Here is a 12,545-nt window from a genome sequence, read left to right on the forward strand (position 1 = left end):
GCTGCCTTCCACTCCGCAGGGCCGTGGCTCAGCGGCAGAACTTCTGCTTGGCATGCACAAGGTCCCAGGTTCAGTCCCCAGCAGCATCCCCAGTTAAAAGAACCAGGCAGTAGGTGATGTGAAAGAGACCCTGGAGAGCTGCTGCCAGTCTGAGTAGACAATACTGACCTCAATGGACCAACGGTCTGACTCAGTATTAGGCAGCTTCACGTGGCTCTCTGTGTTTTTCCAGGATGTCACTGGCAGTGACCTCATCATGTCCTGGCATGGTCTACCTAGAAAGGGTGGCATCTGCCAGGAGTCGCACGTGAGGCCTGGGTGCCTCAGAGGCTTCCTTGGTCATCCAAGGCTGCCAGACTGGCTTTTCGACCTCCTGAGGCTGCAGGGCACAAACAACCCTGGCCGAAAAGGCCATCCCAAGGCGGAAGCCAAGCGGGAGCTTCTGTCCTGTTGGGGGTGGGCCCTTGGGCTGAGGCTCTGGGAGTCCACTGACGCCACTGAATCGCCTGTGAGCCTCGGGCCCCTCACCCCGGCCTCTGTGTGGCTCCAGCAGGTCGGACTGCTATGGAATATGACGAGAAGCTGGCCCGTTTCCGACAGGGCCACCTCAACCCGTTCAACAAGGCCCCGCTGCAAAGCCAGCATGAGCAGAAGATGGGAGGAGCGGCCGAGGAGTTCCCACGAAAAGGTGAGCGGCTACCCCCACTCCCTTCCTCCTGGACATGAGGGCAGCCAGGCCTCTCTGGGGCTTATTCAGGCCAGGAAGTGTGATGAAAGAGAGTTTGCTCATCCTTTGGGGGCCCTGAAGGTGTGGCTGGACAGGGTCTTCTCTAGGTTGGGACCCTCCCTGTACCTGTCCATCTGGCTCTGTGGCAGTTTAATTTTGGGTGCTCAGTGAAAACCTTTTTGCCTCTCTCCTTGAATTTCTGCCTCTCTCCACTTCTGTCCAGATGAGTTCCCGGGCCATTCTAATGTGGCTCACCACCCCAAAAATGATTTGTTGTTATTGATTTTATAATGGTAGCTGATCATTTTCTTCAGGCCACTCGCTTATTGATGTGTTTGCATGATGTTTATTAATTTCAAATCTGCTGTTTCTTATAAGGTGGGAGCTCTCTAGAGCTTCTAGTTCTATGACTGAGAAGCACAAAGACTGCAATAAAAGACCAGTTTTCAGGGTGGGTTCTGCTCCCCACCCTACCCCCAGGCAGGGTTGCCATGGCTGAGACATCACTCAGCCACTGCATATAAGGCCAGGTCCAGTGACCCCCTCCTTACCCCCCCCCATGGTCCCCGTGGGTCCTTGCAGTCTCACGGTTGTGGAAGAGCTCACCGCCCATGTCAGCCACTCCTTTTGCTGCTGGGCTCCTGCCCATGAATAGGAGAGGTGGGGGAAGGTTTGGGGGCTGGCAAACCAAGGCCATGTTTTGCCTTGGGGGAGGGGAGTGTTTGGGGGTGTGTGATGGTGGATTTGGCCCCATCCCTCAAGTAATTAGTTCCTGAACACACTGCTGTGTCGTGGGACGCTCTGTCCTCCCCGAGCTCTCCGAAGGACTGCCCGCCTGCCTGTTTCTGTATGAATCTCCCACCTGCTCTGGGAGTTCCCACCTTCTGAGGTCAGGGGGTGATATGAGGGACAAACCTGTTGATGGCTTTTAGATAAAAACTATTCTATAAAGCCAGACACGTCATGGTGTCTAGCACATTTGAATTGTTTCAATTTTGCTGCTACTGTTATGTGGTTATAGGCTGAGAATAAAAAAGCCCCTCTGGATCAGACCAAAGGTTCGTACGGTCTATCCTGATCCTCACAGTAGCCAGGTAGATGATTCCAGGAAACCTCCAAGCATGGAATGAATATCACCACCTCTCTCTGCTCTTGCCTGGAGTAACTGATATTTGGAGGTAGCATACCTCTGATCACGGAGGTTCCATTTAGCCCGAGTAGCCAATAGCTGCTGATGGACCACTCTTCCTTCCCTAGTAAAACCACTGAAACTGGCAGCAATCAATTCAGCATCTTTGTGTGAGTTTTTAAAATCTGTGTTCTGCTCACTTTTAATGCGGACTTTGTTTTGTGATATTTTTAAAAATAATTGTTGCATGCTGGCTTAAAGTCAGTATACTGGGTTGGAAGGTGCCAACTCAAGGAGAAGTCCAGGCTCAAAGCTTTGGGCAGCCCCTTAACATTGGGGGGGGGGGGCTGGCTCTTTTGTCTGGAGTGCCAGGCAGGTGGAGGGGTTGTCTTACTCCTGTGGTCTTACTCCTCCTTCCCTCTTTTTATGGCAGACTTGAACTTGGAGTTGTCCTCAGAGGAAGCTGAGTTCCAGTGCTCAGAGCGAACGATGGACTTGGGGCTGGCCGAAGATCACTTCTCACGCCCAGTGGTGAGAGCAGGGGGGGGCGAGGAATGGGTGCTGCTTTACTGAATTCAGAGGAAAGAATACTCCCGCAGCCACGCATCTGGGTGCTGGAGACCAAGTCCTGTGAGGAAAGGTTGAAGGAGCTGGATATGTTTAGCTTGAAGAGGAGAAGACTGAGAGGGGATATGATAACCATCTTCAAGTACTTGAAGGGCTGTCATATAGAGGAGGGTGCCGAGTTGTTTTCTGTTGCCCCAGAAGGTCGGACCAGAACCAACGGGTTGAAATTAAATCAAGAGTTTCCGTCTAGACATTAGGCAGAATTTTCTAACAGAGCGGTTCCTCAGTGGAACAGGCTTCCTCGGGAGGTGGTGAGCTCGCCTTCCTTTGAGGTTTTTAAGAGGAGGTTAGATGGCCATCTGTCAGCAATGCTGATTCTGTGACCATAGGCAGATGATGAGAGGGAGGGCATCTTGGCCATCTTCTGGTCACTGGGTGTGTGTCAGGGGGGAGGTAGTTGTGAGTTTCCTGCATTGTGCAGGGGGTTGGACTAGAGGACCCTGGTGGTCCCTTCCAACTCTATGATTCTATTCTATGATTCTATGATCCTGCTTGGCATGCAGAAGGTCCCAGGTTCAGGTCATGGGTGATGTGGAAAAACCTCTTAGTGGGACTCTGGAGAGCCAGAGCCAGTCAGAATACTAGTGCCACTGTTGTCCCTTGGCATAAGGCAGCTTGTTGCCTGTGTGCCAGCCTCCTCCTCACCCCTGTCCATGGCCCTTCCAGGTCCCCTCCCTGAAGCTGGTAGCTGAAGGTCAGGGGAAGCCCCAGGCCCGTTACATAGCTGGACAGCTGGCCTGGGTGCTGGGCCGCAGCTGTCTTCCTTCTCCCTCCTTTTCCAGGGGCTCTTCCTAGCCTCGGACATTGAGCAGCTGCGTCAGGCGATTGAGGAGTGCAAGCGGCGGATCCTGGAGCTGCCGGATAACTCAGAGAAGCAAAAGGATGCTGTGGTGCGGCTTATTCACCTGCGCCTGAAACTCCAGGAGCTGAAGGTACGGGAACTGGCTCAGCCCAGCCTTGGCCTCTCTGCCCACTGACTGGGCCTGGGCACAGAGTTCTGGGTCTTCCTGCTCCTAGAGAGGAAGTGGAGGACTGACAAGCGCAAGGTTTCACCTTGGCTTTAGCTCAACAGAATGCCCGGGGAAGGGGCAGAAATGTGGAAGCTCCAAAGCACGGCCGCGATAGCTCATGGGGAGCTGGTATGCTGCAGAGAGAAGGCAGAGGTGTAGCTGAAAACTCACCAGACAGCCAGGGAAGCTCCTGAGTCTGAGAAGGGCTTCTTTCGCTTACACCCAGTCCAAAGGTGGGGTTTAGGTGAAGAGGCTTCAACACCTCTTAGCTAGTCAACGTCTAGGGTTTTAATACGAATCCTTTTATTCATTTGAAATGCAGCTGGTTAATTTTTATAAGACACGTCATGTGTTATCTCCTGTGACCTTCCAGGAGGGGCCTTTCCTTCCCATATGTTTGCCTTCTGATAGATGAGTAGTGTAGCTTTATTTTATTATATTTATTGTAAAAATGTGTGTCCCACCTTTCTGCCCTTACAAGAGCCATCAAGGCAGCTGACAATTTAAAACATACGTGATAAAACCACATTTAAAAACCATTAAAACCAACCCCCTTAAACACACTTGCTTAAAGCAAACAGTTAAAATACATACTTCACACAAAAATAGCAATTAAAATGTTGGTTTGGAAGGAGGGATCATGGAGGGAATGCAAAGCAAAACAAAACCAGAACCACAAAAAGCTTTAGAGCCCTGGTCAAGCAAGAGGGTGGGTGGGCGGGAGATGGGAGTTCCCTACTGTGGCAGTGGCTGAAAGGCCCCTGAACCTCTCATGCCGCAGGACCCCAGTGAGGACGAGCCCAATATCCGTGTGATCCTGGAGCATCGCTTCCACAAGGAGAAGAGCAAGAGTGTGAAGCAGACCTGTGACAAATGCAGCACCATAATCTGGGGGCTCCTCCAGACCTGGTACACCTGCACAGGTGAGAAGCCCTTCCCCAGAAGGGGGATGGTAGAAGGCTCTTGGCTGCAGTTTCACCCCATGGTGCCTCTCCAGTTTGCATGGCATGGGCTGAGCTTTGGCTCTGGGTGAAGGTGTGACTGGGCGCACCCCCTTCACCTTTTCAAGCAGCATCTGGCTGCCAGTTCCCTCCTTATGGCCTTGGAGAGCCTGAACGGGACCCAGTTGCCTCCTCTGGCAACTGGTGCTGGGTGACCCGTCTAGGGCAGCACTGCTGGCAAGCCCCTCCCTGCTCTTTGCCTTGGCCCCCAGTGTGGGCAACCCTTCCCGTTTGGCTGTTGGCATCCTTCCAACCAAATGGAGAAGGGGTAAGCCCCTGGTTTCTCTTTTATTCACAATGTCTGCTAAATACCTCTGTGTACTACATCTACTTGTCTTGTGGAACTCCCTACCACAGGATATAGGAGGTCACAGCTCCCCACCCCCCCCCCCCCGCAGGTGGGGAAGCCTGCTGCAAAGACGTTTGTGATCTCTGCTCTCATGTGCAGGTGGAAGCACGTGGGGAGGGGCTTTGCCCTGCTGGTTTGTTCACGCCCCCCCTCTTGTTCCTTGCCAGGGTGTTCCTATCGCTGCCACAGCAAGTGCCTGGACCTGATCACCAAGCCCTGTGTGCGCTCCAAGGTCAGTCACCAGGCGGAGTACGAGCTCAGCATCTGCCCGGAGACGGGGCTGGACAGCCAGGATTACCGCTGTGCCGAATGCCGAGCTCCCATCTCTCTCCGTACGTGTGAGCACAGGCCCTCCCGAATGGCCCTGGGGCCCTCTCTGTTTCTCTCTCTCTCTCTCTCTCTCTCTCTCTCATATATATGCTCTCACAGGCCTGCCACATTGCCTGGGCTGAGGCAAAGGGCCAGCTCTGTCTGCTAAAAACAACCGAGAACAAAGGTTCAGGGTTTTTTTGCTTGCTAGTCCCAGGGAAGGGACACATGAGGCTGCCTTCTACTGAATCCGACCATTGATACAACAATACCAGTATTGTCGAAGGCTTTCACGGTCAGAGTTCATGGGTTCTTGTAGGCTATCCGGGCTGTGTGACCGTGGTCTTGGTATTTTCTTTCCTGACTTTTCGCCAGCAGCTGTGGCAGGCATCTTCAAAGGAGTAACACTGGACACCTTCAGTGTTACTCCTCTGAAGATGCCTGCCACAGCTGCTGGTGAAACGTCAGGAAAGAAAATACCAAGATCACGGTCACACAGCCCGGATAGCCTATAAGAACCCAATACCAGTATTGTCAACTCAGACGGCGAAGCTTCTTAGACAACTCTGTTCTGAATCAATTTAAATTTACATGAGAGAGAGAGAGAGATTAAAAGATAAAGGTTTTCTACTAATATTAGTGTTTTGTGTAAAGAAAACCATTCTCCTCTCCTCCTCAGTTAGCCCAACAGCGCCGGGAGGAGCAGCAGCAGCTCCGGGCGCCGCGCACTTGGCTGATAACAACAACAAAAATCTCGGGAAGGGAGGACTGGGGGGGGATAGAAGGAGGAGAGAAAGGGGGGGAGTGTTACAAGTTCCTTTCCTGGTCGCGGGGGGAGAGAAGAGAGAGGAGGCGGCCAGCCCCGAGGAGTTCACTTTCTTGGCTGCTGCGCTCTCTCCTTGGTGAGGAGCGCGCGCGGGGAGTTTATTATTAATTTTCGGTCACCCTTTCTACAGCAGAGGAAAGAGGGAGAGAGGACCCCACCATAAAATGGCAAGGATGGGGGGGAGGGGGAGGAGGGGCAAAGGCAGCCGGGAGGGTCTAATTGTAAAAAGGGGGAGAACCCCAAAGGACGAGTCGGCTCGGCGGCGGGAAACGAGGGAGAGGCGCCTACCACAAAGTGCGGGGAGAACCATCCGGCCGGCCTGGGCACTGGGGAACAGGTCTGGCCATTTATAATCCCCGGCTCCTTTGCTCCAGCATTGGGCGAGCTGGCGGCCGCTCTCCTCCGCCGCGCTCTCGCCACCCAGGCGTCCCTTTCGCCGCCTTCTGTTGTCAGATGGACTGTCAGAAGGGCCTCGTCCCCCTTTAATTACAAGTAAAAATAACGTGGTGATGACCCCCCAGAAAACACTTCGCGACCCCCAAGGGGGTCGCGACCCACAGGTTGGGAACCACTGCTCTGGAGGTAAGTAGTTCCCTTCCCGGTGCCTACAGGCAGGTAATGGCCCTCTGGAAGCAGGGCCGGGAGTGCCTCTTCTGGCAGTTTGGCTGCCAGCCAAAGTAGAGTCCTCCTGCGCCTCTGGGCAGAGTAGTGCCCGGCGCTGGTGAAACCAGGAGCCTGTCCCGGGTGGTGATGCTCTCCTCCGTCCCGTTGCAGGGGGAGTCCCCAGCGAGGCCCGGCAGTGTGACTACACAGGTCTCTATTACTGCAGCAACTGCCACTGGAACGACCAGGCTCTCATCCCGGCCAGGGTGATCCACAACTGGGACTTTGAGGCCCGCAAGGTATGGGGTGAAAACTCCCTGTGAGGAGGCCATGGCCAGAGGGGGCAATCAGTAGGCCAGAGGCCTGTGTTTTAGAGTCTCTGGACAACCCCATCATGCAGCCTCCGTTCTCAGAGGCAGGAGACAAATGACTTGAGGGAGTGGGTGGCTTTGTGCCCCACGGGTCCCTCCTGGTTACACAAGATGGGACCCAGCATGGCAGCGCTTATGATGGCTGTGGTATCCCTGAGCATCTGTGGAAACCAGGCTGGGCTCTTGGCATCCCAATGGGAGACTTTATGGATGTGGGGAGGGAAGTCGTGCCTGTTCATTCTGCAGTCCTTGGCTGCGTCCCCATTGAGGCTGTTAAAATTCCCACCTTGTTCTGCTCTGTGCTTTAGCAGCTGGGGTGGTCTCTGGCCAACTTGGTCCCTAACATTGCCAGCCATAGAAGAGGGGAGAGACTGAAGGAATATCCCCATGCTGAGACACTTTTGCAAAGCCCACTTTCCCTGCAGTGCTCTGGGTTGGGGCCAGCGTATCTCGCCTTCACTTCTGGCCATCCACGCCTCTTTATTGGAGAGTGACTGAGTGGCCACCTGGCCCAGTTGCTGTTCTCCATTCCAGCAGGTGTCTGTGGTCTTTCAGGTGTCTCGGTGCAGCATGCGCTACCTGGCGCTGATGGTGTCCCGGCCGGTACTCAAACTGCGCGAGATCAACCCGCTTCTCTTCAACTATGTTGAGGAGCTTTTGGAGATCCGGGTGAGTACTTGGGGGGGTGGGAGGCGCTTGCAGCTATACTTGGCTTAGAACCCAGATCTCTTGGCAGGGTAGATTTGGGGATCTAGTGTTACATCCCCTGCACAACACCAAAGTAGAGGTTGAATTCTTGGCTGATGTTGAATGAAATGGGGATAGGAGAGTCACACACCTGAGTCCCAGGCGGCTTGGTGGACGGGCGTGATAAAAATGCCCTGGATTTTGACAACCATGCCTGCCCCCCTCACCATCTTTCTCCTGCCCCTGCAGAAACTGCGCCAGGACATCCTGCTCATGAAGCCCTATCTCATCACCTGCAAGGAGGCCCTGGAGGCCCGCCTGCTGCTCCAGGTCTGGCGAGGAGGGGGAAGGGCAGCCGGAGTCCTCCTGGCTCTTTCTGAGTCAAGCACAAACTCCGGCATGGTGTCAGGGCCTCTCCAGTGAGATGGGATGGGCGTGGCTCCCAGTGCAGCTGAATCAGGGAGCTTGGAGGCACCCAGAAGATGGGCCAGCACTCAGCTACCCATAACCCCCCCACACACACACACAAACTCCCCTTTCCTGTCCATCTGTGTTCCACTTCCTCTTTTATCCTTGCGTGGAGATGGTGACCCGACTCGTTCTCTCCTCAGCTTCAGGATCGGCAGCACTTTGTGGAGAACGACGAGATGTACTCTCTGCAAGACCTGATGGATGTCAACGCAGGGCTCCTCAGCTGCTCCCTGACGGAGATCCACACGCTCTTTGCCAAGCACATCAAGTTGGACTGCGAGGTGAGGAGTCATCCTGGCAGGCAGTGGGCCCCCTGGACACATGGAGCCTGGCAGAGAGTCCTCCTGCCAGGGTCTACTGGGGGAGACCCTGTCACAGATGCTCGCCATGATCACTCAGCTGTTGTACTGGATTCAGATTAATCACTTGTGATAGCACTCTGGCATTTCTCCAGCATTTAGTAATGGTTATTTTGCTGCTGCAGAAAAGGAGATTCCTTCAGCTTAGCACGTCCCCTGTGCTTGTGAGTGCTGTTGTTGTATCGAGCCAACAAACCTGGTAGTAACGGCAGCCCCAACAAGTGTGGCTGTGGGTGCGAGGTAGGGGTAGGAGGCTGTGACTCACTCACTGGATTCCCTTTTCCCTCCCCCCAGCGGTGCCAAGCAAAGGGCTTCGTGTGCGAGCTCTGCAAGGAAGGGGACGTGCTCTTCCCTTTTGACAGCCACACCTCGATGTGCATGGAGTGCTCTGCCGTCTTCCACAGGTGTGTGTGTGGGCGCTGGGATGCTCCTCCTGCCTCCTGGCTGGTTTCAGGGCTCCCCCTTGGGAGCCAGTGAAAGTCAGCAGGGAAAATGGGATGGACAGGCCTTTGTTTCTGCTCTTCCTTTAGGGATTGCTACTACGACAATTCCACCTCCTGCCCCAAATGTGCCCGGCTTAATCTGAGAAAGCAGTCGCTGCTCAGGGATCCCAGCATGGAGCTGCAGGCATAGAGAGACACCTTCTGCCTTCCCTTGGCTGGAGAGAGGCAACACCGGGGAACGTGGTTGCACATGCTGAGTCCCAGGAAGAGCTGAGTCCAAACGGGCAAGGAGCCCAAACTTTTCACAGGAGTGCAGCTGAAAATGTTTTGTCCAACGCTGGAAAACAACACAACTGGGTGGGTGTAGATCTTCAGTCCTAGACTCTCTTCTGGTGGAGGAGCCATCAAGACTTTTCCGCATGCGGCAACCTTTGCAGAATTGCCCTGCCTGGAATTATGAGCTTGAGGCTGAGAGATCGCCTCCACTACAGATCTTGGCTCTGAGTGGGAGGACGACATGCCGTGTCGGCCTAGGGATTACTCCCGGTATGTGCAGAGCAATCCTGGAGGAAGGACAGCCCGGCTGAGCTGTGAAGTTCTTCAGTGCACAGTCACATTGGCACACTCTGCTGGTGTTCAGCAGCAAGAGCATCTGGGTTGCATATAAACCTCAAGGGGGGTGCCTCCATGGTTTCCTTTTTGCTGGAGACGTGTCCTTATGGACTCAGGGGAACTCAGTGGGTTTGGCTTAAGGGACCATCAGATGCCTAGAAATCATTTTCCTCTGACGTGGGTTCATTGTGTGTCTGTGTCAGAGGCTGGGAGAGAAGTCAGAGCTGTTCCCTTCTTTATCATCATCATCATCATCTCTACTGTGGGTGGCAGCAAATTCGAGGACTGAATGGATTTGTGAAGTTGGAACAGCCCTTGGCACCTGGGAGAGGAATAATTTATCTTGAGCACTAAAATCACTTTAAATAAAGCTGTGTTCAATCTTGCTGTGCCGCTCTAGGTCTAAGCGGGCCAGCCCTCTTGCTAGCTAGTTTCTGGCTAGAGGCTACGTTTCTCTTCTTCTCACTTCCCCCACAAAGCTTCAACGTTGCATCCACTGCAACTGTTTGTAATACTTGTGAAGGAACGGACTTGCAAGCCCTTCCGTCTTCCTTCTGATTGGTCCCTGGGAGGCCGGAAAAGCTCCACGGCTTTCTCAAGTGTCCTGCTGACGCTGCCCCTCCCCCTCACTTCCCTAGAGTCCCAAAAACCAACTGCCACCAATGACTCAGAGTATCCCCTGCCAGACGGAGTCATATGTCTAATGCTCTGTACCTTTGTTGCCATTTAGAGGCTCCATCTAGTTATGCGCCTGCCCACTCTGCTCCTACAAGCTAGTGCAAGGCTAACCTATTACTATTTTGCAATTGAGAGCTATCATGTTCCAGGGATGGTAAGCTTCTCTACTGCCCCTTCCTGGTACCACACTTCAGATAGTAGGACCGAATAGGCATGGTAGGTTTCCAGAAATTGGACTTAGGACATTCAAAATACAAGGAAGTTTACTAAATGAATAAAAATATTACACAGGTTCTCTTCACACACTTCAGGCTGAATAAGGGAAGACACAGTCTCCTTTCTTTACTCCAGGTACTTATGTTTATATAGGACAGACTAGTTTTATTTGAAGTTGCAATAGTTTAAAGGTCAGCATTACCTTAATTCACACGATTAGGTCTTTTCTCTAGTCCCTTGTCATGTGGACAAGGTTAAGTCCCTAGGTGAAAGCTTAATCCATCAGTTTCCAGCTCCTTGGATGAACACAAGCCAAGAGTAAGATGAAAGAGAAGAGCTTCTTCTTCGTGTCCTGAGTTTAAGTCTTCCCTCTCCTGCTGGGGGTGACCTTACTGTTCCTTCCTGTCCCCAAAGAAGCGTTTTCCTTCTATCACTTTAATCTTCCCAGCTTTATGGTCCTAGGTGTGACTTACCGGCATGTGTGAAGTAGGAAGCCATTGCCTTACTATTAGCATTAAGAGCTTGAGTGCAATGGTCTGGGAGCTTTAGCTCCTTCCTTCAACCCATTCCTTTCTGCCAGCTAACTAGCCAGCAGCTGGGCTCCTGAACATGGACAGAGAGCAGTCACAATAGCAGAAATATTGAGCTGAACTCTTGGGGAGAGGGCATTTCTCCACATTTTGTGAATAACAGGAGGGAAGGGGTTGTACCACTGCTTACAGAGCTCAGTGAACTTGGAATTGCTGGTGTCTTAAGTGTTTGTGCTTGTGGGCTTTGTGCTAACAGTGGGCTTGTGGGCTTTGTGCTAACAGCATGCAACTGAAGTAGCTTAGGCCAGTTAGAGAAAGTGTAAGGCTATGTCCACTCTGTCAGACTCTGTGCTTGGATACAGGGTGTATTTATCAGGCATTCACAGAAGCTCATACTGGAGAGGAGAAGGGGAAAGCAGGAGCTAGACAGAAATAGTCATTTAAGAATATAGCCGGGCCGTGTTGCTGCTGTAGCGCTCCTCCTCCTCCTCCTCCTCCTCCTCTGTGCCACAGCATTTCTTGCCATTACAACCAGCAAGGAGTAGCAGAGGGAAGCGTACTCAGGCTTCATCCCTGGGACAATCTCCAGTAATCCAGGGGTCTCCAGCTTTACTGACCCTGTGGCCACTTTGAAATAGAGAGAAAGGGTATAGGGTAGTGGCCTGGAGGCCCTAACCCTCCTCAACATGCATATTTTAAAATCAAAATGTTTTTTGGGGGGTGGGGGGAGAAATGGGTGATTTTGGCTTTTGTAGAAGACAAAGAAAACATTCAGGTTGTAGTATTAATTGCTTGAGCTGAGACGGGTGGGGGTAGAAGCATAAATCCTCCATTCTTTTTACACTTCCTTTTTTGTGGTTCTGCTCATATGTACTTTCACTTCTGTGAAGTTCCTTTTCCCCCTCCTTTCTCTTCCATCGCTGGTGCAGTGTAGGTGTGGTAAAGCAATTTGAGCACGTCACCGCTGCCCAATAAATGGACTCAACTTACAGGCTCGGGCACCCATTAGCTTTTAAGCTGCAGCTGCTCCCCTTACTGCAGTAGTGGCTGGAACTCAGCTGCTCCCCCTGCCAATGCCAATAAAGAGCACGCCTTGAAGTGGGGTGGAGGAGGGGCATGGGTAGGGAACAAAGTAATTGGAACAGTAGCAATGGAAAGAGTGGAACCGTGAATCGTGGAGAAGAAAATTCAATGAATGTGGATGGGCCAGGAAGCATGACAGCAAGCAGCTGTAGTCAGTCTTTTGGATTCGGGAGTCTTTTAAGGCAGGGCAGGTTGTTCGCATCAAGTGAGGCCTGGCTGAGGATGGTTCTTAGTTCATCGTTGTTGTTTTTTAAGCTGCTGCTCTCGGAGGCCTGATCTATGGATGGCTGCAGTATGTGCAAAATGTGGCTCTAGGCCTAGGCTAGCCTATGGGGAGCCTCCTGTTGGGGGTAGTTTCAGAAGGCAGCCGTGTTGGTCTGTAGTAGAACAGCTAGATTCAAGCCCACCAGCGCCTTAGAGGACAACAAGATTTTCTGGAGCAGTAGAAAAGAGCAAGAGTGCAGTAGCATCTTAAAGACTAACATTTCTGGCAGAGTAGGAGCTTTTGTGAGCC

At 52.6% G+C, this 12,545-nt stretch overlaps 1 protein-coding gene across 1 annotated transcript; it reads left to right on the forward strand.

Moving 5' to 3' along the window:
• Positions 1 to 548: 548 nt before the first annotated feature.
• On the forward strand, positions 549 to 9,146 carry DEF8 (differentially expressed in FDCP 8 homolog). The gene is made up of 11 exons (XM_056862513.1): positions 549 to 688; positions 2,290 to 2,387; positions 3,266 to 3,415; positions 4,275 to 4,416; positions 5,011 to 5,175; positions 6,753 to 6,880; positions 7,508 to 7,621; positions 7,889 to 7,969; positions 8,251 to 8,391; positions 8,764 to 8,873; positions 9,000 to 9,146. Exons 1-11 carry the CDS (start codon positions 565 to 567, stop codon positions 9,100 to 9,102), a joined length of 1,356 nt encoding a protein of 451 aa, XP_056718491.1. The 5' UTR covers positions 549 to 564; the 3' UTR covers positions 9,103 to 9,146.
• Positions 9,147 to 12,545: the final 3,399 nt, after the last annotated feature.

The sequence above is a fragment of the Euleptes europaea genome, chromosome 17 (genome assembly GCF_029931775.1).
Source record: "Euleptes europaea isolate rEulEur1 chromosome 17, rEulEur1.hap1, whole genome shotgun sequence".
Lineage (NCBI taxonomy): Eukaryota > Metazoa > Chordata > Lepidosauria > Squamata > Sphaerodactylidae > Euleptes > Euleptes europaea.